Source organism: Psammomys obesus, unplaced genomic scaffold, assembly GCF_907164565.1.
Source record: "Psammomys obesus unplaced genomic scaffold, mPsaObe1.curated_primary_1811, whole genome shotgun sequence".
In the NCBI taxonomy this organism is placed as follows: domain Eukaryota; kingdom Metazoa; phylum Chordata; class Mammalia; order Rodentia; family Muridae; genus Psammomys; species Psammomys obesus.
The window spans coordinates 10448120-10475433 of record NW_026596051.1 but is presented as its reverse complement, the minus strand read 5'-3'; the positions used below and the strand labels follow the sequence as shown (position 1 = coordinate 10475433).

At 40.1% G+C, this 27314-nt stretch overlaps 1 protein-coding gene across 1 annotated transcript in view; it reads left to right on the top strand.

Moving 5' to 3' along the window:
• The window catches only part of Abca13 (ATP binding cassette subfamily A member 13), a 463272-nt gene that overhangs the window by 224401 nt on the left and 211557 nt on the right, over nucleotides 1–27314 (top strand). The window contains 3 exon segments of the mRNA XM_055624041.1: nucleotides 3400–3596; nucleotides 10863–11020; nucleotides 12321–12551. Of these exon segments, the coding sequence (XP_055480016.1) occupies nucleotides 3400–3596; nucleotides 10863–11020; nucleotides 12321–12551 (586 nt within the window).

Genomic DNA, 27314 nt, shown 5'->3' with positions numbered 1-27314 from the left:
ACGTCCTGGAAACTGCTTTACAACTTTCTTTGGAACACATCACTCACACATCACCCCCTTGCCAAATCTCACTGTCCATCTGGACACCTCCTTCTGCTACTTCCTTTTGAGTCAGAGGGCATTCCTGCAGAACCTGGGACTTAGCTTCTGTATAGTTTATTGTAATTTCTTATCTGGCTTTCCCACCTGACTCTGTGTTTCTTGAATCACAGACAAAATTTGATTTATTTCTCTGCCCCTAGTAGGTAACCAGTGCCATGCATTCTGAGGGTTCAGTAAGCTTTTGCTGTATAAATGAATGAATAATTGAAGAGAAGTTTCCAAACACATTTTTTTTTGCACATAATTGGACTTGATATGAGAAAAAAGTCTCGATTTTTTTTTTTTTGTACTGCTTTGCGATATTCTTATTAGGGATATTTTCTGACCATTTTTTATAAGAAATCAGAAATTTAAATTCATAGAAATTATTCATTTTCCTTTGATTTGTAAAACCTCCATAATTAGAAATGCACTAGGCTTTAGTGATCTTGAACTTTAAAATCAAAGGGGAAAACACCCACAAAAAATAACACTTGGGGAGTGTTTGCAAATGGTTTCTTTTCTCTGATATTTATGTGTGCTCTAAGCATGTGAGCATGCTCTAAAGCCAGCAGGCTGGGAATGACTAGGTTTTGCCATAGATTTCTTCTCCAGTCCCAGAGGGAGATTTTCATACACTGTCCTCAGCCAATACCTAAGAACCACTAATCCTTGCAATGTGGGCAACCTGGGGAAGAGTCAAGTCCCTTGATTTAACTGACATTAGCTGGCATTGTATTCATTAATTTAAAGACCAGGGGCACAGACATCAACAGGATCCATCTACATGTGTTTCCAGGAATGCAGACATACGGTACAGGCCCTGAGCACTGTCCATAGAAGAGGCAAACAGGAAGCCCTTTTCTCTAAGCACATGCAAGTTTGAAAGCATTTGAGAGTTTTCTTTTTTAAATTTGTTTCTCGTCTATCTTCTTTGCTGACTTATTTGTGGTTAATACACCCTCAAATGGGCTTAATGCGCTCATGTCCCTCATTGTGTTAAATAGTCCATGTGGAAAGGTGTTGGTAGACAACAGAGTCCAGGCATTTGCTGAGCTGAAGCATTCCTTCTCCTTCCTGCCAGGCTACACCTAGACAGCAGTCAGGATGAGATTTAGCAAGCAGGAAGTAGTCTCTGAGTCTTAGATTAAACTCAAAGTACCTTGACTCTCAGCTGAAAAATAGACAGTGAGAAGCTGATTTGAGCACTCTCCCTGTGTTAGGCAGAAAAGACAAGAAAGAATGAAACTGACAAGAAAATTTTCCTTATTCATCACACAACAAAGTGCTTGCCATTCACTCGCTACTTTTCTAGAAAAGTGGAAGGATTCCAGGAACCTTCAAGTGTTCTTGAAGCTCAGCTGTGTTGAGCCCTGTTGTTCTCCTACCCCTGTCTAGCAGCCTTCTCCCTTGCTGCAGTTATAGGCGGTCAGGAACTGCTAAGCAGACCTGTCACTCACTGGGAGGGGCTCTACTCTCACTGGCTAGGGAAGGTTTACATGGAAAGACTTAAAGTAAATAAGGAGAGTAAGTAACTATTGTATGGCCTTTAAAGTAGGGTGGTGTTGGAACTATGTGAGAAAGGAGGATGGGTTCCTAATAAAAGTAAGAAGTGCCACATTAAAACTCTTTTTGCTGACCGACTACTGAGCACAGGGCCTGCCATGCAGTGTGTAATATACTGTTACTCCATGGAAGAACAGATTTTTCCCTCTCCCAGCAGCTATCAATTGCAAATAACTTCCTGGTCAGAGTTGGGACTGTGTGTCCATGCCCCCTTCTCCATGCTGAGATTTTGTCTGGCCTGAACTTGTTTGGTGCTTTTTGATAGAGCCTCTGTGAGTTCATATGTGTATCAGCCCTGTTGTGTCTGCAGGACATTGCTTCCTTGGAGTTGTCTATTACCTCTGGCTCTTAAAATCTTTTTACTCTCTCTTTTGCTTAGATCCTTGAGTTTTGAAGGATGGGGTTGATATCCCGTTTAACAAGGCATGTTCCTAAGTTCAGTTCACATTGTCTAGCACAAAATGAGCTCCATGTTTTCGTATGGGTTTTTTTGTTTGTTTGTTTGTCTGTTTTGTTTTGCTTTGTTGTTTTTTATTGAATTTTTTGTTTGATTGTCTTTTATAGAGCGAGAGAAAACATGAAGTTGGTTGGTAGGGAGGTGGGGATGATCTGGGAGGAACTGAGGGAGGAGAAGGAATATGATCAAAATGTATGAAAAATGTTTAAAGAAACCAGTGAATACAAAAATGTATTTTTTGCTAGTTTTCTGAAATTTAGAATTCTCAAGACTGAAAAACAATTTTGGAGACTTATTCTAATGTTTATGATTTCCACTTGGCATGGGGCATCATTACAAATCCCTGATTATGTAGCTGGTAAGATGGGTCCATAAAAAATTCATGTACAGTGGGCTAGAGAGTTAAAGTCCTCTGGTGAACTCGGGGGCTTTGCTTTTCACTATTCTCCATATTGTATTAGAAGAATGCAGAGCCCTTCTTTGCAAGAGGCCTGAGTGCGAAGAAAAGAGATACTTCTCTAGAGAGCTGACCAAGTTCTTTCTACACACAGTGCTTGGAAAATGCCATGACTAACATTGTGCTTGAGCGAATGACATTGTGTTATCTGCCCTTCTATAAGCATAATGCTACAGTGCCTAGTGTGTATCCTAGTATACCTATTTTTTTCTCATTCATTTATTTTATTCATTTTATATCCTGTAGCTCCTCCCTCCTCTCCTTCCAGTCCTATCCTCTCTCCCTTCCACTCCTCCTCTTTATTTTTTTCTCAGAAAAGGGGACCTCCCTTTCTCATTCACCCCAGCTCATCAAGTTGCATCAGGACTGAATGTGTCCTCTTTCCCTGTGGCCTGTCAAGGCAGTCCCACCAGAGAAAAGTGATCAACAAGTGAGTCCATGTCCAATTTAGTCCCCATTTCTCTTACTAGAGTACCTACTTGAAGCCTAAGTTGCCTGCCTACTACATGTTTGTAGGGGGCCTAGGTCCAGTTCATACATGGTCCTTGGTTGATGCTTCAGTCTCAGCAAACCCCTCTGGGCCCTGGTTAGATGGCTCTGTTGTGGGATTTTTGTTTGTTTGTTTGTTTTTGTTTTTAGCTCCTGTCACTTCTGGGTCCTTTTCTCTTTCCTCCCACTATTCCTCAAGACTTCCTACTCATTGACCAATGTTTGGCTGTGAGTCTCAGTATGGTTTACAGAGACCTCAGGCACTCTAATTGATTGTACATGACATGATACCCAGCACAAAGCTTTTAAGTGTTTGGGGAAAAGAATGAGGGCTTTCTTGTTGTTCCAGAACTCTTGATGAAGTAGAGCTAACTCAGCATCGGCACAAGCCAGCTCGGGTTCTGTCTGGAGGCATGAAGAGGAAGCTGTCCATTGGCATTGCTTTCATGGGCATGTCAAAGACAGTGGTTCTGGATGAGCCAAGTAGTGGGGTGGACCCTTGCTCCCGTCGCAGCCTCTGGGACATTCTCCTCAAGTACCGGGAAGGTAGGTGATGAGACTCATTCCATTTTATCTTTCCACCATGCTATGCTTGGGAAAGATTGCCTATTATGTGTATGAAACATGTCATATTACAATGAGGATGCATGCTATTGTTTCAGAACAAGTGAAATATAGTAATATTTTATGATACATTTGTTTACTAATGCATTTATAACACTTACAATACCTACTTTGTGTTTGAACTCTTTACTCCATACTAGTAATTATACTATCGATGAACTAAAGTTACAGATGAAGTCATTTGAAATTGGTTTTGCTCAAATTACATTTCATTTTAGAGGCATGAAAAGTGAGAGGATGCAATTAGAGGTCATCAAAGACAAACTTTCCCGAGTCCATTAGCTTTCCCCTGCTGTGACAGACAATTAACTTAGAAGCCTGTTTGGGCTCATGGTTTCAAACCTTCCAGGAAATTAGTAGTTAGTCCTCATTTCAGTTTGCTTTCTTATTACTGGCATAAAACACACTGACCAAAGGTGAGCTGGGAAAGAAAGGGTGTATTTTATCATATACTTTTAGGTCATAATCTATCACAGAAGGAAGTCAGAGAAGGAATTCAAGGTAGGAAACTGCAGGCAGAAAACTGAAGTCAAGAAACTGGAAGCAGGAAACATCTGGAGGCAGGAACTAGAGGCACGACTCTGAAAGCAGGAACCATGGACAAACATGGTTTTCTGACTCACTGTCTGGGTCACTTCCTGTTTTTCTCTTTTATTCAGCTCAGGCTTACCTGACTAGGGATTGTTCAAGTGGCCAGAGTGGCTGAATCTGCCCACATCAATCATTGATCAAAACAATATCTCATAAAATTCTCCACAGCCTAGTCTAATGGAAGTGATGCCTGAATTAAGGTTTCTTCTACCAAAAGACTCTAGGCTATTCAAGTTGACTAATAATGCTTATCACAGCAGTTCTTTTACTTTGGACCTCTGGTGGTACAGTACATTAAGTAGATGGGGTAAGATGATTACCTCATGATGGCATAGAAGCAAAGACAGACCCAGGAAGAACATGCTTCAAGGGCCTAACTTCCTTCTACAAAACCCAATATACTGAAGATCCTATCACTTTCCATTAGCATGTCAGGCTGGCAAATAGGCCTTTACTATATAGACGCTTGGGGAGCTTTCAGCTAAATGATAGCCCTTTCTATTACATGGGGAAGCTGAGCATGGTGAGATAGATGGACATCCGATAGTCTCATATCTCTAGAGAAAGCTGCATAACAAAGAAGGAGGCATGTATCTGGCTTAATGGTCCACATATTGTTGCTCATTTACTATTGCAAACATTGGCTGGACAACTGCTGCAATAAAACTGTAGTAAAAAAAAAAATCTGCTGTTTCTCTACTCCAGGCAGTAGGCTGTATTGCAATAGGCACTTTTGCATAGAAACCTCCTTTGGGCAGAACATGGGAAACACTGAAGCACATCTCAGTCCTGATGAAGGACTACCAACATGTCTGAAGCAAGATTAAACACAATCTTATAAAATATTGTTTGCCTTTTTTTCTCCCCCTTTACTTTCCAAGCATACAACTTTACTGTTGCTTGATTTAGAACTCCGACTTCCCTGGGGGTAGATCAGAATTTGCTATAAAAGAAAACCAAAAGGGGAAAACCAATCCAGAACCTGTCCTTTTCTTTGGAACACGGGCAACAATTCTGTTCCTTCTCTCCCACAATTCTGAGGAATTACAGAAGGAGAACACAGAGTGAGAACCTGGGAAATGGAGCCTGCAGATAGAGTTTTGTTTTCCCATGTGTTCTTGGCTTGAGTTGGCAGCTGCATGGGAAGAATTTGCATCCTGTCTGTGGAGCTTGCTTGAGGTCAAGATGCTGAGTAGAAGTCTGGGACCCAGAGAAGCATCAGGGACTGCTGTGTTCACACTTACCAGACTGTCTGCGGCAATGCTGAGAGGGAGCCAGAGCTTGTGAGAGATGCTGCCCTTGAAGCTGTCTTGCTGGAGGTCAGGGCAGGTTTTGTGGTCTGCAGCAAGAATGCCTCAGCTAAGTTGGAGTCATGGAAGATGAAGCGCTCTGGTCTGACTCCTCTAGGGAGTTCGAGTCCAAGCTACAAATGATAGGGGTAAGAGGATAGTGCCCATTGGTCTCCATAGTCACACACAGACCAAAAGAGATTAGATATTCTTCACCTCTAATCTTAACTGTCCCTTCATCCTCTTTGCTCTATTTACATGTATGCCCTTTGGAGAGAGCAGATGAAGGGTCTGGAACGAGAAAATGTGAAGTTCTGATGAAACACATGGGCTGTAGCTTATGGGCACTGATTAAAATTTGAGAAATTAAAATTCCTGGCTATCCTGCTACTTTGCGTGGGGACTGATAAAGAAGATGGATGAGGTTTAGATAAATGGATCATAATGCCCCTGCTCTTGTAGGTTGTACAAATTAAACAGGACAATCCCACTTCTATTGTTTGATTTAAAAATCATAGATAGAGTTACTTTTGATGTATTTTTAAATTAAACTTTAATGATTCATGCTGTTGTCATTCAAAAATTTTATTCTTTGAAAAAATTAAACATGTATATAATGTGTTTTCAACATAGCCATACTCCACTGTCTCCATTTCTCCCTACTCCATTAACACACTATACTTCCAATTTTATGATTTTAAAAATTGGCTCTGCTTGAATATCACTGAGAAGAAATAGAATAGTCACGATGAGTAGGGGGGACTGGATCAGGGAGGGGTTAGGGCTAGGGAGGAGTAAGGGATAGGAACAGGAGGGACCAGGAGGAGGCAGGACAAAGTACTATTAGAGTCAACTGGAAAGTTGGAGCAGGGGGCCATCTCTGGAACGAGCTAGAAACCTATGGCAATGGAAAATCCCAGGAATCTGAGGATGACTCTTACCATTGGAGCTATGGAGCCATCTCCTGTACCCAGGCAAAACTTCCAATGGAGGGATTAGGACACCAACTCAACCACAAAAGCTTGGACCTCAAATTTGTCCTGCCTACAAGATGTGCAGGGACATAAGCATCATCAGAGAGGCTGCACCCAGCAACTGGTGGAAACAGATGCAGAGACCCACAGCCAAACATTAGGCGGAGCTTGGGGAATCCTGTGGAAGAGGAGGAGAAAGGATTATAGAAGTCACAGAAGTCAAGGACACCATAAGAAAACTTACAAGTCAACTAACCTGGACAGATATAGACTCACAGAATTACCAGCAAGAGAGCATGTATGAAACTAACCTAGGTCCTCTACACATATGAAACAGTTACGTAGCATGGTCTTCATGTGGAACTCCTAAAGGCAGGAACAGAGACTGTCTTTAACTCTGTTGACTGCCTTTGGGATCCCTTTTCCTAACTGCGCTGCCTTGTCTAACTTTAATAGGAGAAGATGCACCTAGTCTTTCTGCAACTTGATATAACAAGGCTGGTTTATATTCATGGGAGGCCTCTCTTTTCCTGAAAAGAAAGCAAAAAGGGATGGATTGAGGGAAAGGAGAGACTGGCGGAAGGACTGAGAAGAGTGGAGGGAGGTGAAATCATGGTTGGTATGTAAAGTAAATAAATACACTGATTAATTATTTAAAAAGTTAGCTCACTGAGTCCAGCTAGTGCTGCCCATATTTATGGGTGTGGTGTCATCTACTGGGACATGGGCCAGTTTACTGTTACTCATTCCCCTCACTCCCCCCCCCCACCAGATAAAAAGACTATCCTCTTCTCAACAACTTTCAACTGCATCTAGTTCTTTGGGAGTCCTTTCTCTCTATATTCTGGAAGGTGTTTTTTATTTTTGCAAGTTGCATACACGTATATAATGGAATATTATATGTACCTCCCCTTTCCACCTCCAGCTCCTCTCATATACTCCCCAACATGCTGCCTTCCAACTTCATGCCTTTTTGTTTGTTTATTTGTTTATGATCAATTAAGTCCAGTTAGAGCTGCCCTTAAGTACACAGGGGTGGAACCATCTACCAGAGCTTAGAAGACCTAGCACTGGCCATATCCTCAAGAAAAAATTATTCTTCCTACCCCAGCAACAACTGTCATGGTATTGTGCAGCTAGTCACACAGCCATGGGTTCATATATATAAAACAGTCATGTCATGTCCAAGGGATGGCATTTCATAGCTTTCTTCCCCAGCCTCCAGCTCTTCTCTTCTTGAATGTTTAGCTGATAGAACGTTTAAAGTTTAAATAATCAGAATAGACAGATGCCACGCAGGTCTGAGAAAAAGAAAGTCCTCATTAAACTCTGCTGTTACACCCTTTTTTGTTTAACGATGATTATTCTCATCTTTGGAAGACTCCTTTGGAACTGTTGTTATACTGATTGAAGTGCAAAATTAATAGTCTGTAAGAAGATTAGCTAGACAGTAGTAAGAGGAAAACAAGTCTTCGAAAATGAAAATGTATAGCCATTCCTATAAACAGCCTTAGAGTTTCTGGCAACTGGCACAGCTTTTAGAAAGATTTAAGACCATGTGAAAACAAATGTTATCTGCTGAGTAGAGAGGGGATTTTCTGTCAGAACACTGTGCACCCATACTCAGTCTATTGGGAATCTCCTGTGTGCTTCTTGCTATTTGGTGGACAATGTGAGTTTTTTTTTTTTTTTAATCAGCCCTGGTGCCAGCACTTTAGTGTCTCCTGTGGAAAGATCAATAATGAGGCAGAGAGACTAGAGCAAAGCTAGCACATCAAAAGCAAATGGCCAGACCAGGTTTCAGACTAGCTGTGCATTATCTTTGTGAGGTTTGAGAGATGGCCAAGCTCCTCTAAGCCTCCATGTTCTCTGTTGTAGAAGGAGACTGTCTCACCATCTCATATGAATCTCTCTCTCTTTCTGTCTCTCAAACACCAGGCCTTAAATTTTATTTTTAACATAATACGTTTTATTGATTATTTGAAAATTTCACACAACCTACCCTGGTCACATTCCCTTCCCAGCCTTCCCAGGTCCTCCTCTACCATTGTGACCTTACCCAAAACAAACAAACAAATGAGTCCAATTTGTATTGCTCATATACCACTGGAACATGATCAAATTCCCAGTGGACAGCTCTTAAAGAAAACTGAGTCCTTTCCCACCCCACCCTCCACCATCAACCATCAACTGTATAGAGATACATAAACTTCAGTATCCTTATCACAATGTTTAGGAGTTCTCTTCAGTGACTTCCTGTATAAACTGTTTCTTTTAGTGGGGGTGGGGGTGGGAGAAGAGGTTGTCACAGAAGCCTTCTATGTCTCTCGTTCTCAACTGTGAGTCTGCAGTCACCGATACCATGGCAAAGGAAGCTCCTGCAAGGTGTCGATGAGCTGTTTGCAAAAGTGCACGACTCAGTTCTGATGTGTGGACTCTCCAGAAATGAGGAGGGTATCATCATTTTAAAAACACACAAGATGTGAATTCAGGGAATGCAGCTTTGGGGAAGAATGTCTGGATAAGGTTGGCCGCACTACCAGAATCAGAAAGAAGAGATAAGGTAATGGCTTGGGAGAATAGTCTTTGAGAGGAGAGCAGCATCTCAGGTTCCTGTAACATCTGTAAGGAGTCATCATAAATCAAGTATCTATGGCTATGAGCTAAGTTCTTTGCGGATTCTTTCCAGCTTTGGTAAAGTAGAGTCGACAATAAAAATTATACATATGACATGATGTTTGAGATTTATATGCATAGAAAAAAGATTAAACAGAGCTAGTCAACATCCCATGATCTTAAAATGTGTGTGTGTGTGTGTGTGTGTGTGTAGTATTGAAGGACTAATCTATCTGTATTTTTCACATGCTCAAAGAGTCTTTTTAGCCATTGTTCTGTGTAACGGGTCCTCAGGATCTACTGCCTTGCATAACTGAAGTTTTATGTAATTTAGCCAGTGTCTCTCTGTTCCTCTTCCTGTTCTCTCAGCCCCTTGCAATACCCTTTGCCCCTCATTTCTACTGAGACTCTGGAATCCATGGACTTCGGGTTTTTAGACTGTTGTATTGTATGAGGATGCATCTGAACTGAACGATAGCTCTAATCAAAGTAACTAATCTGCCTCTGATGATCCTAGGTCAGGCAATGAGCTCACTTTCTTAGCACCCAGAAACAAGAATACAAAGATATTGTCCATGGTCTTTGTAATCCATATATAGAAAGAATTGGTATAGGGCACTCTACTCTATACTGTTCTTTGCACTACATTTCATTGTTTCTTTTGAGATGGATTCTAAAAGTTAATTAGAAGCCATATACTGTGGCTCAATTCCCAGCAATGATAGGGCTGAAATGGGAATATTGCTGTGACCTTGAAGTTAGTCTTGTTTGCATGCAATCTGCAGACCAGCTTCAGCTACCAATTGAGATACAGCTAAAAAAAAAAAAAATCACTACCACCACCAAAAACAAATAAAATCAAACCAAGCAATAATAAAAACAAACCCAAGGACCCAAGGAAAGAACAAAATAATTAAGCCTGTTGGTCTTTTAATCCTTCTCCTTTATTTGAAAAACATGAAATTAGGAAGAAATAAAATCAAGTTTTTCATTGTCAACTTAAATTTATTTTCTTGTTTATTCTTTTTTATGTAACAACAAAGTGAGGCTCAATTTGATTCAATGGGAGAAAAGTAGCTAAAAGCAAAAACATCTATTCCATAACTGAAATAACTTTCCCTACATACCTTTAGTTTCTCTGGCTTCTCTTCTCCCTAGGTAAACCAGAATCGTTTATTCTCCACAAGGAAAGGTAATGAATTCTTAAATTCATTTGTAGTCACATGTGAGCTAAACATGCATTTCTGCAGGAGGAAGCCACAGTGCGAGACTCAGCCATCTCTCCCCTTAGGCCCACGACTCAAACTGCTACCCCCAGCTCCCACACTTGTCTCCATGTTCTTGTGGTTCAAGGATTCTGAATGATTTCTCAGATGCAGTGTCTGTTTTGGGGCTATTACATCTGAGCCCTAGAAAACAAAGATGCTGTGTTCAGGGCTTTTATTTTATATCTGTTTCTCTTTTCCTGCTTGGCAGTATCTCCTAAACCTAATGGAGGAATTTGTGAAAGCAGAAGTGAAAACCTTTTGGTAAACTCTAAAGAATAGCTTTCAGAATCTCTAATTTTCAAAATAATCTTGGCTAGGCTTTTACACAGCCCCAGTTCAGTCTCCCCTGTTTAAAACACTGGTGATTCTCTTTAAATCCTGTCCCAGGACACCATTCTTAAGAAAGAGCCTCTGTTACCCTGTTCTAACGAACCCTCTGCTTGGACCCAGGTCGCACAATCATCTTCACAACCCACCACCTGGACGAGGCTGAGATGCTCAGTGACCACGTGGCTGTTCTCCAGCAGGGTAGGCTCAGATGTTATGCTCCTCCTGCAGGCCTAAAGGAGACCTATGGCCAAGGACTCACTCTGACACTCACCAAACAAGTAAGAAGTGAAGCTCTTTAATTCCACTGGGGGAAGCCCTGTCCCACCCATGTCACCCAAAACAAAGCATGACACTTGTACAATAACTATGTCTAACTGTAGGCCTTTCTGCATAATATCCAGGATTCTAAATAACTCCTTTTAGATCTGAACAGTGAGGGGGTATCACTTGTGAACCCTAGGGTGCATTTGATCTTCTGGAAAAAAATAAGAGCAAACACAGTGACCTGATAAGTACCAAGAGCAGCTATCCGGAAGCATGATGGCAAAGGCATTCTAGAAATCATTTGACAGTGATACTCCCTTGCCCAGTGTAGAGACACATCAGTAGAGAGATAGAACAATTAAGGTCAAGGCCTGAGAGATGGAACCTAAGTCACATCTGTAGGTACAACTGCTTACTATCAGCCAGGATAAAAGCAGAGACCCTGGGGTTAGAATCCAGAAACTCACTACCCAGGTCTTCATGACTGTCTTATCCTTGGTGAACTTCAAAAAGTCTGCCCTTGAGCCCTTTGAGCCATAAGTTCTCTTTGCCTTTTATCTAGTTGAGGTGACTATGTTGTTATTTAAAGAGGGCCCCTTTCTCTTTAGCTAGGAATCCTAGTTCTTACTTTTGGAACACTCAGACCTATTCTCTGCAATACAACTGGTAGGATTTGAGTCTCCACTATGACTCTTCTGGGAAGGAGAACATTTCTCCAATACAGATCCCTGAAGAATATCTGCAGGACCCTTGGAACCAATATGGCCACATGGGTCAAAAATAAACTCACCAGGTTTATCACTGTGGATTTGTGTTTTATAAAATAAAGGGGGAATGGAAGATGGCTCAGCCGATAAGGTGTTTGTTTTTGCAAACATGAGGCATTAAGTTAGATTCCCAGAACATATGTTAAGATCCCAGGGTTGATGACATGCAGCTGTAATCTCAGTGCTGAAAGGCCAAGCAGAAAAATCCCTGGTGCTTCCTGGCCAGTCACTCTAGCCTGATTAATGAGCTCCAGATTCAGGGAGAGTTTTAAAGGAGACAAAAGTTTTCCGGAGAACGACTCTTGAAGCTGTCCTCTGGCTTCCACAGTGGTGCAGATATGCCTACATGTGCACACACATGTATTAAAAAGAAAATGATAATATGTAACACATCTTTGAAAATGCCCCCTTCTGCTTAAATGCAGCAGTCTACCCTTGTTTTGAAATAGAATTGTGAAACAATACATTTATGAGTATAATTATTCGGGAAGTCAGTGTTTGGATTGAACTTCCTTACTGCTCTCTTACCTACTTCCTTTCCTGGCAGCCCTCTGTCCTAGAAAGCCAGGAACCCACGGATCTGGCTCGTGTCACATCACTGATACAGGTCTATATTCCTCAAGCGGTCCTCAAAGATAGCAGTGGAGGTGAACTGGCCTACACTATCCCCAAGGATGCAGACAAGACCTGCTTCAAGGGGCTCTGCCAGGCCCTGGATCAGAACTTACAGCCTCTGCACCTGACAGGGTATGGGATCTCCGACACCACCTTGGAAGAGGTACATGAGTATAACTCCATAAATATACATTCATGGTTTATGTTCCCATGGCCAGTTCCATATTCGGTGAAACATGGATGAATGGGGAGAGATGGAGGCCACAGTATGTATTTATTTATAATTTATTTTCAAGCCCTGGTTATGAGAATATTTCAATTACCTTTCCTGTTGTTGTGATTCAGTACCCATGATGAAAACAGCTTAAGGGAGATGGGTTTTGTTTTGATCTACAATCCCAGTAATTGTACACAGTCTATGGTGGAGGGAAAGTCATGGCCGCAGGAATGTGAGGCAGCTGGTCATGTTGAATCCACAATCAGAAGTCAGAGAATCTCCTCATGTTCTCAGCCAGCATACTCCATGTTATTTAGACAGGTCCCCAAACCAAGAAACAGAGCCACTTTCTTCCAGGGTGGGTTCCCACTTCAGGAAACCTAATCAAGATAGCCTGCCAGGAGCATTCACAGAATTATCTTCATAGTGATTCCCAGATTCCATCATGTTGACACCTGAGATTAATTGTCACAGTCATGCGCAGTGGGCGTCCAAACCAGAATTTAACGTACTCCACTGGTGACTTCTATTTAAGCAAATAGCATTCTTATATTTGAGACCTGAGGTGTGTTTGATCTGGAATCTGTAGATGACCAGTCAGTCTTCAGGAGTGGTGGTGCCTGGCTCCTCTCCATGAACTTCTATTTGGAAGCTATCGTCACACAGTTGGTAAACACCCAAGTGTCAGGTGTTCTGCTACCTACATGGTACTGAATGCTGGCCTGCCTGCTCCCTCTTTTAAGCTCCCTCTTTACTCTGATACCTGGTGTTGACAGTTTCAGGATGGAGCTGAGAACACCCACATCTCAGTGTCGTCTCAACACAGTGGCCAGCCAAGAGTTTGCTCCTATTTCCTTTGAAGGAAAACACTGGGCTTTTAAACCCAGTTGAAGGCAATTCTTAATATTAAAAGCTACTATAAACTTTAATTCTACTTTGCTGTTAACTATAGAAAGTACTGCAGATTAAAAACTAACAGAAGGACAGAAAATAAAAGTTGAAATAAGCAAGAAGCATTGTCCTAGCCTCTGTAATTTAATTTGCCAGTTTCAGGAATAATACTAGTGCTCAATCATTTTTTTTCTCTTTTGTCTGCTTTTTTCTTTCTTTTGTTTGTTGTTAATAGCATTACAAATCTGAACCACATATTAGAAGGTTTGGAGAACTGTGAGAATTTAAATAGTCAGTTTTCTAAATTAGAATGAGCATTAGAATGAGTTCAGGGATAAAAGGCACAAATCTGGGTTTGTGGTCCCAAATGCAAGGCAACCCTTGAGAAATCATTCAGTGTAATATGTCTCCCTTCCTTAGCAGTAATAATATTAGTCTTTGCTTTGAGATGCATCGTTAACTATGGTTAGTAAATGTAGCCAAGCAAATGGACATATGTGTGTGTGGGGGGGGGGTGAGGGAGCAAGGAAAGAGAGAGAGGGGCTGAAGGGAGAAATCAGACCTAAAATTTTTTACTATAGTAGCTTGTTAGAATTAACTACTTTGCTTTTATTATTAGTTGTTGTTGTTGTTGTTAATCTCTTACTGTGCCTAATTTATAAGCCAGAATTTACCTTAGGCATGCCTTAGGGAACAAAAGTACAATCCACGTTCTGTACCTGTGGGTTTTAGGTAATTGCAGGTTGCAACTATTCAGAAATAACATCATGTCCATATTGAACACGTACAGACATTTTATTGTCATCATTCCTCTGGAAATTAATTACCTTGTATTAGGCATGATATATATCTAGAGATGAGTTGTTGTACATTGTGGAATGTCAGAAGATTAAATATAAATACTATACCATTTTGTATAAAGGGCTTGGGCAACTTTTAATTTTACTCTCATACTCACCCTCCATGGATACTTAATGACAACTATTTGTTTGCAGAATTCAGGCACCATTATTGGTTGGAATGCATCCTTCATGGGCAAGGGAAGACCACTAACATTCTTAGCTAATAGCAGCCAAAATATAATTTGTCTGGAGTCAGTATTCATAGATGAGTATAAAACAAGACGATTTATAGCCTTGCAAGGTGCCTGCAACAAGAAAGGAAATTTGTGCAGCCACTTTTGAAATTATTGTGGAGATTTGTCCATGTAACTACCATGTGATTCATCTCTGGCCCTCCTTGGTATATACCTGACAGACTCCGAGTCAGTGTATCAGAGACATGCTTGCATATCCATGTTTACTGACGTACTATCCCCAACAGCTAAATTAAGGAAGTGCAGGTGTCCATTAATTGATGAATCCCTTTACCAATATGATGAAATCGTGTTGTTTGTTGGAAAATGGGTGCAGCTAGAGATTATCATGCTAACAAAAACAAGCTGCACAGGGATAGAACACTGTTTCCTCTTCTGCTCAGAACCTAGACTTCAGAAAAAGACTTGGAAGGAGAGGGGAAATTATTTGGGAGGAGAAGGGATACCAAGGAAGGAAGGGTAGAAGGAGGTCCTGCCGAATAAATTGAAGCATGCAATATATTTAAATGACAGTGTCATAAATGAATATATGCTAACAAAATCTAAATCAATGAACAAAGAAACACACATACAGGAAACAACAGTTTTTCATCGATTGTGTGAGTATGAAAAAAGATAATGGTTATATGACTTGGACAAACTAGTCAAAATGGTAATGCCTACTGCTATCTGTGGGGAAACTGTCACCTCTTTGGTGTGACAGTGGAATTTAATCACATCCATGCTCCAAAATTTACTTGATTGTCAGGAACTTTTGACAGATTAACAGTCTTCTGTGTGCCAAAGTAGAAGACCAGGGCACATCTGAGCCTTCTTTTCCTTCTACTGTGTAAGTCGGGATTGGTCAACCATCCTCCCTGAATGCAGGTTTACATGCTTGTGGTTCACTGAACTGCATAGTCAAATGTCGCTAACGCAACAATTGTCACCACTTCTGAAGTTTGGAAAACAGCTCTGAATATTGGACAAGAAGGCGAGTATTTGAAGAGCTGGGATCCCGAGTCAATGCACTTCAGTTTCCCTATAAACACGAAGAGTTGCCACCTTCAACTGTTGCTCCATACCCCAGGTCTTTTGGACTGGAAGGAGAGTCTAATCTTAGACTCTGTGTTTACCGAGTGGTTTGCTGTTTTGCATTGTCTAGTCCAGAGAAACTGAGTTCACCTGGTGCTCAGGCTACGAGAGAAGACCTTTGTGCATGTTGGGTACTGGAAATGAGTCAGTTTTTTGGATGAAAAATTCTTATCATTAAAATAACACACTCACCTTAATACTCTGATACTTATATACTCTTATAACTGCATGTCAGGAAGAGTGAGCATGCTTTTCATGTAATTAGAATCCTAGTTATTTAATTAAAAAACAGACCTCAGGAATCCTTGTTAATATTTATCAGTAAGAAGAGTAAAACTTTGGGGAACGCTTGCCTTTGATGTTTACGAGTTTAAGTACTTTAAAAGAACGAGACAGACCCCCATCTTCTGAGTGGAAGCTGAGCTCTGAGATACTTTTTTTTTTAAGTGCTGTGGTTTATGTAATCTAGCAATGCTACTGCAAGGAGTGGTCCAAGAAAAACTGATAGATATAATTTTCAGTGAGAGTCATAGAAATAAGATAATTCTATGCTCTCCTTAGTAGACATGCTCATGGTCCTCCTTCCATATTTTCTGTCAGACTCTCAGATCTCGTTAGATTTTTCAGTCATGTACCTAAATTAAAGTGGAGAGTCTGCCGAGGCTAGGAGAGCAAGCCTTGCTGGCTACATGATCACTTTGCTTTTGTTATTCATATAAGCAGAAATTTTATGGGCCATTTTAAAATAAGTGTTATCTTAGGGAAAATAAAGTAAATTAAAAAAAAATCTACCATGGCGGGATACAGAATGCTACAGTCTGTTGAAACTGAAACCAGTGAGGACACAGGTATCAGTCAATGTTATATTATTACATTATTATTATTATTATTATTATTATTATTATTATTATTATTATTCAGCGAGCTATGCTTCTGGAAGCTTCTACATAGAAGTCAGAACTGAGTTCTGTGTTTTCTTTCCCTACCTCTAGGTGTCTCTCATTAGAAAAAAAACAGACTTTTTTTAAAATTTTTTATTAATTACACTTTACTCATTTTGTATCCCCCTATAAGCCCCTCCCTCCTCCCCTCCCTATCCCACCCTCCCTCCCCTTTCTGCATGCATGTCACTCCCCAAGTCCACTGATAGGGAGGTCCTCCTCTCCTTTCTGATCTTAGTCTATCAGTTCTCATCAAAATTGGCTGCATTGTCCGCTACTGTGGCCTGATAAGGCTGCTCTCCCCTCAGGGGGAGGTGATCAAAGAGCAGGCCAATCAGATTATGTCAGAGGCAGTCCCTCTTCCCGTTACTATGTAACCCACTTGGACCCTGAACTGCCATGGGCTACATCTGTTCAGGAGTTCTAGGTTATCTCCACGAATAGTCCTTGGTTGGAGTATGAGTCTCTGGGAAGTTCCCTGTGTTCAAATTATCTTGTTCTGTTGCTCTCCTTGTGGAGTTCCTGTCCCCTCCAGCTCTTACTATTTCCCACTTCTTACATAAAATTCCATTCACTCTGCCCATCAGTTGGCCATCAGGCTCAGCATCTGCTTTGACAGTCTATACTGCAGAAGCTTTCAGAGGCCCTCTGTGGCAGGTTTCAAGGTTGTTTCCTGTTTTCTTCTGGCTTTCAGAGGCCCTCTGTAGCAGGTTCCAAGGTTGTTTCCTATTTTTCTTTTTCTTCCTATGTCCATCCTCTTTGCCTTTCAGGATGGGGATTGAACATTTTAGTTAGGGTCCTCTCTTTTGCTTAGTTTGTTTAGATGTACAGATTTTAGTGGGTTTATTCTATGTTGTATGTTTATATGAGTGAGTATATACCATGCGTGTCTTTTTGCTTCTGGGATAACTCACTCAGGATGATCCTTTCCAGGTCCCACCATTTATTTGCAAATTTCATGATTTCCTTATTTTTCATTGCTGAGTAATACTCCATTGTATAGATGTACCACAGTTTCTGCATCCATTCTTCAGTTGAGGGGCATCTGGGCTGTTTCCAGCTTCTGGCTATTACAAATAAAGCTGCTACAAATATGGTTGAGCAAATGTCCTTTTTGTGTACGTGCGCCTCTTTTGGGTATATGCCTAGGAGTGGTATGGCTGGATCTTGAGGAAGCGCTATTCCTAGTTGTCTGAGAAAGCGCCAGATTGCTTTCCAGAGTGGTTGTACAAGTTTACATTCCCACCAGCAGTGGAGAAGGGTTCCCCTTTCTCCACAACCTCTCTAGCATGTGTTGTCTCTTGCGTTTTTCATCTTGGCCATTCTGATGGGTGTAAGGTGAAATCTCAGGGTTGTTTTGATTTGCATTTCCCTAATGGCTAATGAGGTTGAGCATTTCTTTAAGTGCTTCTCTGCCATTCGATATTCCTCTACAGAGAATTCTCTCTTTAGCTCTGTTCCCCATTTTTTAAGTGGATTACTTGGTTTGTTGCTTTTCAGCTTGTTTAGTTCTTTATATATATTGGATATGAGTCCTCTGTCAGATAAAGGGTTGGTGATGATTCTTTCCCAATCTGTAGGCAGTCGCTTTGTTTTGATGACGGTGTCCTTTGCTTTACAGAAGCTTTTCAATTTCATGAGGTCCAATTTATTGATTGTTGCTCTTAGAGCCTGTGCTGTTGGTGTTCTGTTCAGGAAGTTTTCTCCTGTACCAATGAGTTCTAGGTTGTTCCCCACTTTTTTTTCTAGCCGATTTAATGTGTCTGGTTTTATGTTGAGGTCTTTGATCCACTTGGACTTCAGTTTTGTGCAGGGTGATAAGTATGGATCTATTTTCATTTTTCTACATGTAGACATCCAGTTGGACCAGCACCATTTGTTGAAGATGCTATCTTTTTTCCATTGTATGGTTTTGGCATCTTTGTCAAAAATCAGGTGTCTGTAAGTGTGTGGGTTTATTTCTGAGTCCTCTGATCGGTTCCATTGATCCACCATTCTGTTTCTATGCCAGTACCATGCAGTTTTTATAACTGTTGCTCTATAGTACAGCTTGAGATCAGGGATGGAGATACCTCCAGAAGATCTTTTATTGTAGAGGATTGTTTTAGCAATTCTCGGTTTCTTGTTATTCCATACGAAGTTGAGAATTTTTCTTTCCAGGTCTGTAAAGAATTGTGTTGGCAATTTGATGGGAATTGCATTAAATCTGTAGATTGCTTTTGGTAAGATGGCCAGTTTTACTATGTTAATCCTGCCAAGCCATGAGCATGGGAGATCTTTCCATCTTCTCATATCTTCCTCTAATTCTTTCTTCAGAGACTTGAAATTTTTTTCATACAAGTCTTTGACTTGCTTGGTTAGGGTTACACCAAGGTACTTTATGTCATTTGTGGCTATTGTGAATGGTGTTGTTTCTCTAATTTCTTTCTCAGCCCTTTTGCCTTTTGTATACAGGAGGGCTACTGATTTTTTTTTTTGAGTTAATTTTGTATCTGGCCACTTTGCTGAAGGTGTTTATCAGCTGTAGGAGTTCCCTGGTAGAGTTTTGGGGGTCACTCATGTATACTATCATATCATCTGCAAATAGTGATAATTTGACTTCTTCCTTTCCCATCTGTGTCCCCTTGATCTCCTTCAACTGTCTTATTGCTCTAGCAAAGACTTCCAGCACTATATTGAAGAGATATAGAGAGAGTGGGCAGCCTTGTCTTGTCCCTGATTTCAGTGGGATTGCTTTAAGTTTCTCTCCGTTCAGTTTGATGTTGGCTATAGGCTTGCTGTATATTGCCTTTACTATGTTTAGATATGTGCCTTGTATCCCTGATCTCTCCAAGACTTTAAACATGAATGGATGTTGGATTTTGTCAAATGCTTTTTCAGCATCTAGGGAGATTATCATGTGGTTTTTTTCTTTCATTTTGTTAATATGGTGGATCACATTGATGGATTTTCGTATATTGAACCACCCCTGCATACCTGGGATGAAGCCTACTTGGTCATAGTGGATAATTTCTTTGATGTGTTCTTAGATTCGGTTTGCAAGTATTTTGTTAAGTATTTTTGCATCAATGTTCATAAGGGAGATTGGCCTGAAATTCTCTTTCTTTGTTGAGTCTTTGTGAGGTTTAGGTACCAAGGTGACTGTGGCTTCATAGAATGAGCTTGGTAATATTCCTTCTGTTTCTATTTTGTGGAATAGTTTGAAGAGAATTGGAGTTAGCTCTTCTTTGAAGGTCTGGTAGAATTCTGCGCCGAAACCATCTGGTCCTGGGCTTTTTTTGGATGGGAGACTTTTGATGACTGCTTCTATTTCTTTGGGGGATATAGGACTATTTAATTGATTTACCTGGTCCTGATTCAGCTTTGGTGAGTCAAATTGATCAAGAAAATTGTCCATTTCATTTAGATTTTCAAATTTTGTTGAGTATAGACTTTTGAAGTAAGTCCTAATGATTGTTTGGATTTCCTCAGTGTCTGTAGTTATGTTCCCCTTTTCATTTCTGATTTTGTTGATTTGGGTGGTGTCTCTCTGCCTTTTAGTTAGCTTGGCTAAGGGTTTGTCGATCTTGTTGATTTTCTCAAAGAACCAGCTCTTGGTTTCATTGATTCTTTGAATTGTTTTATTTGTTTCTAATTGATTGATTTCAGCCCTGAGTTTGATTATTTCCAGCCGTCTACTCCTTTTTGGTGTGTCTGCTTCTTCTTTTTCTAGGGTTTTTAAGTGGGCCATTAGGTTGCTTGAATGAGCTGTCTCAAATTTCTTCTTGAAGGCACTTAGTGCTATGAACTTTCCTCTTAGCACTGCTTTCATTGTGTCCCACAAGTTTGGGTATGTTGTGTCTTCATTTTCATTGAGTTCTAGAAAGTCTTTAATTTCTTTCTTTATTTCTTCCCTGACCCAGCTGTCATTTAGTAACAAGTTGTTTAGTTTCCATGTGTCTGTAGGCTTTTTGCTATTTCTGTTGTTGTTGAAGTCCAGCTTTATTTTATGGTGATCAGACAGGATACAAGGGATTATTTCAGTCTTCTTGTATCTGTTGAGGCTTGCTTTGTGACCGACTATATGGTCTATTTTGGAGAAGGTTCCATGAGGTGCTGAGAAGAAGGTAAATTCTTTTGTGTTTGGGTGTAAAGTTTTGTAAATGTCTGTGAGGTCCATTTGATTCATGACCTCTGTCAGAGATATTGTTTCTTTGTTTAATTTCTGTTTTGTTGACCTGTCCTTTGTTGAGAGTGGGGTGTTGAAGTCTCCCACTATTAATGTGTGGGGATCTATATGTGGTTTAAATTTTATCAATGTTTCTTTTACAAATGTGGGTGCTCTTTTATTTGGGGCATAGATGTTCAGGATTGTGATGTCTTCCTGGTGGAATTTTCCCTTGATGAGTATGAAGTGTCCTTCCTCATCTCTTTTTATTAATTTTGGTTGAAAGTCTATTTTATCAGATATTAGAATGGCTACTCCTGCTTGTTTCTTGGGTCCATTTGCTTGGAAAGTTGTCTTCCAACCTTTTACCCTCAGGTAATGTCTATCTTTGTGCCTTAGGTGTGTTTCTTATATGCAACAGATTGCTGGGTTTTGTTTACGTATCCATTCTGTTGATCTGTGTCTTTTTATTGGAGAGTTGAGTCCATTGATGTTGAGAGAGATTAATGACCAGTGGCTGTTAGATCCTTTGATTTTGATGTTGGCTGTGTTCATAAGGTTGTGTGCTTGGTTGCTTTTGTTTTACTGTTTTACTTTTATTTCCCGTGTTTTCTTGACAGAAGCTAATTTTCTTGGGTTGTATTTTCCCTTCCTGTGTCTTCTGTAATGCTGGATTTGTGTGTAGGTATTGTTGAAATTTGTTTTTGTCATTGAATATCTTGTTTTCTCCGTCTATGAGGACTGAGAGTTTTGCAGGGTATAGTAGCCTGGGCTGACATCTGTGTTCTCTTAGGGTCTGCATGATATCTGTCCAGGCCCTTCTGGCTTTCATAGTCTCTGTTGAAAAGTCAGGTGTGATTCTAATGGGTTTGCCATTATATGTTACTTGGCCTTTTTCCCTTGCAGCTTTTAGTATTTTTTCTTTGTTCTGTATACTTACTGTTTTGATTATTATGTGGCAGGAGGATTTTCTTTTCTGGTCAAATTTGTTGGGTGTTCTGTAGGGCTTATGTATCCTTATTGGCTTCTCCTTTAACTTGGGGAAATTTTCTTCAATGATTTTGTTGAAAATATTTTCTGGGCCTTGGAGAAGGGAGTCTTCTTTTTCCTCTATTCCTATTATTCTTAGGTTTTGTCTTTTCATATTGTCTTGGATTTCTTGGACGGTCTGTGTCAGGAATTTTTTGGATTTAACATTTTCTTTGACGGATACATCGATTTTTTCCATTGTATCTTCTACACCTGAGATTCTTTCTTCCATTTCTTGTATTCTGTTGGTTATGCTTACCTCTGTAGTTCCTGTTTTCTTTCCTAAATTCTTCCTCTCCATTATTTCCTCCATTTGTGTTTTCTTTAATTTTTCTAGTTCTATCTTCAGGTCTTGAGTTGTTTTGTTTACTTCCCTCACCTGTCTGCTTGTATTTTCCTCTTTTTCTTTTAGTTCCTTCAACTCTGTCTCTTTTATTTCTTTCAGTGATTTAATTATTTCTTCTCTGAAGGCCACAAGCTGTTTGGCTGCATCTTCCCGTATTTCTTCACGGATGGCCCTAATCTGCTTGTCTTTATCTTCCTCCATTTCTTTTTTTTTTAAATTTATTTTTTATTTTTTTTAATTTTATTTTTTTCTTATCAGTTACATTTTGTTAACTCTGTATCCCAGCCATGTCCCGATCCCTCATTCCCTCCCAGTCCCTCCCTCCCTCATCTCCACCTTGCCCCTTGCCAAGTCCACTGATAGGGGGAACCTCCTCCCCATTCATCCGCTCCTGTTTTATCAGGTATCTTCAGGACTGGCTACAAAGCTCTCCTCTGTGGCCTAACAGGACTGCTCCTCCCTTGGGGGGTAGGGAGGTCAAAGAGCCAGTCATTGAGTTCCTGTTAGAAATAGTCCTTGTTCCCCTCACTATGGGAAACCAATTGGTTACTGAGCTACCACAGGCTACATCTGAGCAGAGGTTCTAGGTTACATTCATACATGGTCCTTGGTTGCATGTCAGTCTCAGAAAAGACCCTGTGCCCAGATATGTTTGGTCGTTGTGGAGCTCCTATCCTTTCCTCATCAGACTAACTCCCCTTCTTTCTTATGATTCCCTGTACTCTGCCAATGGTATGGTCATTAGTCTTTGCTTTGAAAACACTGCTAGTTAGAGTCTTTCCAATGCGCTCAGTAGACTCCTGTCAATGTTTAATGTGCATCCCATCTGTCTTTCAAAACGAGGATTGATAATCTTACCCCATGTCCGCTCTCTTGATTATCTTTTTTAGGTGTATAGATTTCATTATGTTTATCATATCTTATAGGTCTATATAAGTGAGTATATACCGTGTTTGTCTTTCTCCTTCTGGGATATTTCACTCAGGATGATCTTTTCTAGGTCCCACCATTTGCCTGCAAATTTCATGATTTCCTCCTTTTTGATTGCTGAGTAGTATTCCATTGTGTAAAAATACCACAATTTCTGTACCCATTCCTCCATTGATGGACATCGGGGTTGTTTCCAGGTTCTGGCTATTACAAATAAAGCTGCTATAAACATGGTTGAGCAAATATCTCTTTTGTGTACTTGAGCAAACTTTGGGTATATACCTAGCAGTGGTACAGCTGGGTCTTGAGGAAGCACTATTCCTAATTGTCTTAGAAAGCGCCAGATAGATTTCCAGAGTGGTTGAACCAGTTTACATTCCCACCAGCAGTGGAGGAGGGTTCCCCTTTCTCCACAACCTCTCCAGCAAGTGTTGCCCCTTGAGTTTTTCATCTTGGCCATTCTGATGGGTGTAAGGTGATATCTCAGGGTCGTTTTGATTTGCATTTCCCTGATGGCTAATGAGGATGAGCATTTCTTTAAGTGTTTCTCTGCCATTTTATATTCCTCTGTCGAGAATTCTCTGTTTAGCTCTGTTCCCCATTTTTTAATTGGATTACTTGGTTTGCTGCTTTTCAGCTTCTTTAGTTCTTTGTATATACTCAATATTAGTCCTCTGTCCGATAAAGGGTTAGTGAAGATTCTATCCCAATCTGTAGGCAGGTGTTTTGTTTTGATGATAGTGTCCCTTGCTTTACAGAAGCTTTTCAGTTTCATGAGGTCCCATTTATTGATTGTTGCTCTTAGAGCCTGTGCTGTTGGTGTTCTGTTCAGGAAGTTGTCTCCTGTGCCAATGAGTTCTAGGCTGTTCCCCACTTTTTCTTCTAACAGATTTAGAGTATCCGGTTTTATGTTGAGGTCTTTGATCCACTTGGACTTTAGTTTTGTGCAGGGTGATAAATATAGATCTATTTTCATTTTTCTCCATGTGGACATCCAGTTGGACCAGCACAATTTGTTGAAGATGCTTTTTTCCATTGAAAGGTTTTGGCTTCTTTGTCAAAAATCGAGTATTCATAGGTGTGTGGGTTTATTTCTGGGTCTTCTATGCGGTTCCATTGATCCTCCTTTCTGTTTTTGTGCCAATACCATGCAGTTTTTATTACTTTTGCTCTGTAGTACAACTTGAGATCGGGGATGGAGATACCTCCAGATGATCTGTTGTACAGGATTGTTTTGGAGATTCTGGGTTTTTTGTTTCTCCATATGAAGCTGAGAATCTTTTTTTCAAGGTCTGTAAAGAATTGAGTTGGTATTTTGATGGGAATTGCATTGAATCTGTAGATTGCTTTTGGCAGGATGGTCATTTTCACAATGTTAATCCTACCAATCCATGAGCACGGGAGATCTTTCCATCTTCTGAGATCATCTTCAGTTTCTTTCTTCAGAGACTTGAAGTTTTTCTCAAACAGGTCTTTCACTTGCTTGGTTAGTGTCACCCCAAGGTACTTTATGTGGTTAGTGGCTATTGTGAAGGGTGTTGTTTCCCTAATTTCTTTCTCGGCCCTTTTGTCTTTGGTATACAGGAGGGCTTCTTATTTTTTTTGAATTGATTTTGTATCCTGCCACTTTGCTGAAGGTGTTTATCAACTGGAGGAGTTCTCTGGTTGAATTCTTGGGGTCGCTCATATATACTATCATATCATCTGCGAATAGTGACACTTTGACCTCTTCCTTTCCGATCTGTATCCCCTTGATCTTCTTAAGTTGTCTTATTGCTCTGGCTAGGACTTCAAGTACTATGTTGAAGAGGTAGGGAGAGAGTGGGCAGCCTTCTCTTGTCCCTGATTTCAGTGGGATTGATTTAAGTTTCTCTCCATTGAGTTTGATGTTGGCTATTGGCTTGCTGTATATTGCCTTTACTATGTTGAGATATGTGCCTTGTATTCTTGATCTCTCCAAGACTTTAAACATGAATGGGTGTTGGACTTTGTCAAATGCTTTTTCAGCATCTAAGGAGATGATCATGTGGTTTTTCTCCTTCAGTTTTTTTATGTGGTGGATTTCATTGATGGATTTCCGTATGTTGAACCACCCTTGCATGCCTGGGATGAAGCCTACTTGGTCGTGGTGGATGATATCTTTGATGTGTTCTTGGGTTCGGTTTGCAAGTATTTTATTGAGTATTTTTTGCGTCAATGTTCATAAGAGAGATAGGTCTGAAGTTCTCTTTTTTTGTTGGGTCTTTGTGTGGTTTAGGTATCAGGGTGACTGTTGCTTCATAGAATGAGTTTGGTAATGTACCTTTTGTTTCTATTTTGTGGAATAGTTTGAGGAGAATTGGTGTGAGCACTTCTTTGAAGGTCTGGTAGAATTCCGCGCTGAAACCATCTGGCCCAGGGCTTTTTTTGGAGGGGAGACTGTGAATGACTGCTTCAATTTCCTTGGGGGATATTGGGCTGTTCAGTCTTTCTACCTGATCTTGACTTAATGTTGGAAGATGGAATCTACCAAGAAAATTGTCCATTTCATTTAGATTTTCAAATTTTGTGGCATATAGGCTTTTGTAGTATGACCTAATGATTGTTTGAATTTCCTCTGTGTCTGTACTTATGTCACCCTTTTCATCTCTGATTTTGTTGATTTGGATAGATTCTCTCTGCTTTTTAGTTAGTTTGGCTAAGGGTTTGTCTATCTTGTTGATTTTCTCAAAGAACCAGCTTTTTGTTTCATTGATTCTTTGAATAGTTTTATTTGTTTCTAATTGATTGATTTCAGCCCTGAATTTGATTATTTCCAGCCTTCTGCTCTTTTTGGGTGTATCTGCTTCTTTGTTTTCTAGGGTTTTTCAATTGGGCCATTAAGTTGTTTGTATGTGATGTTACGAATTTCTTCTTGCAGGCACTTAGTGCTATAAATTTTCCCCTGAGCACTGCTTTCAATGTGTCCCATAAATTTGGGTATGTTGTGCCTTCATTTTCATTGAATTCTAGGAAGTCTTAAATTTCTTTCTTTATTTCTTCCTTAACCCAGCTGTCGTTGAGTAACAGTTTGTTCAGTTTCCATGTGTGTGTAGGCTGTTTGTTATTTCTGTTGTTGTTGAGGTCCAGCTTAAGTCCATGGTGGTCAGATAGAATACAAGGGATTATTTCAATTTTTTTGTATCTGTTGAGGCTTTCTTTGTGACCAACTATATGGTCTATTTTGGAGAAGGTTCCATGAGGTGCTGAAAAGAAGGTATACTCTTTTGAGTTTGGATGAAAAGATCTGTAGATGTCTATTAGGTCCATTTGATTTAGGGTCTCTGTAAGTGTTTTTATTTCCCTATTTGTTTTCTGTCTAGTTGATCTGTCCCTTGGTGAGAGTGGAGTGTTGAAGTCTCCCACTATTAGGGTTTTAGGATCAATGTGTGATTTAAGCTTTAATATTGTTTCATTTACGAATGTAGGTGCTCTTGTATTTGGGGCATAGATATTCAAAATTGTGATGTCCTCTTGGTGGATTTTTCCTTTGATGAGAATATAGTGGCCGTCCTTATCTTTTTTTATTAACTTGGGTTGAAAGTCTATTTTATTAGATATTAGGATGGCTATTCCCGCTTGTTTTCTAGAACCATTTGCTTGAAAGACATTTTTCCAGCCCTTTACTCTGAGGTAGTGTCTATCTTTGTTGCATAGGTGTGTTTCTTGGATGCAACAGAATGATGGATCCTGTTTCCGCAACCATTCTGTTAGTCTGTGTCTTTTAATTGGGGAGTTGAGTCCGTTGATGTTGATAGAAACTAGTGACCAACAATTGTTACTTACTTTAGATGTGGTGTTGGTGGTGTCACTGAGTTTCATTGCTTGTCTTCTTTTGTTTTTTTTTTTTTGTTGTTGTTGTTGTGTAGTTATCTATTTCCTCTGTTTCCTTCGATGTAGTTGTTTTCTTCGGTTTGGAGTTTCCCTTCTAGTAACTTCTGTAGAGCTGGGTTACTATGTAGATATTATTTAAATTTGGTTTTGTCTTGGAATATCTTGAATTCTCCGTCTATGTTGATTGAAAGTTTTGCTGGGTATAGTAGTCTGGGTTGGAATCTGTGGTCCCTTAAGGACTGTATGATTTCTGTCCAGGCCCTTCTGGCTTTCATAGTTTCTGTTGAGAAATCTGGTGTGATTCTGATAGGTCTACTTTCATATGTTACTTGGCCTTTTTCCCTTGCTGCTTTTAGAATTTTTTCTTTGTTTTGTAGGTTCAGTGTTTTGACTATGATGTGAC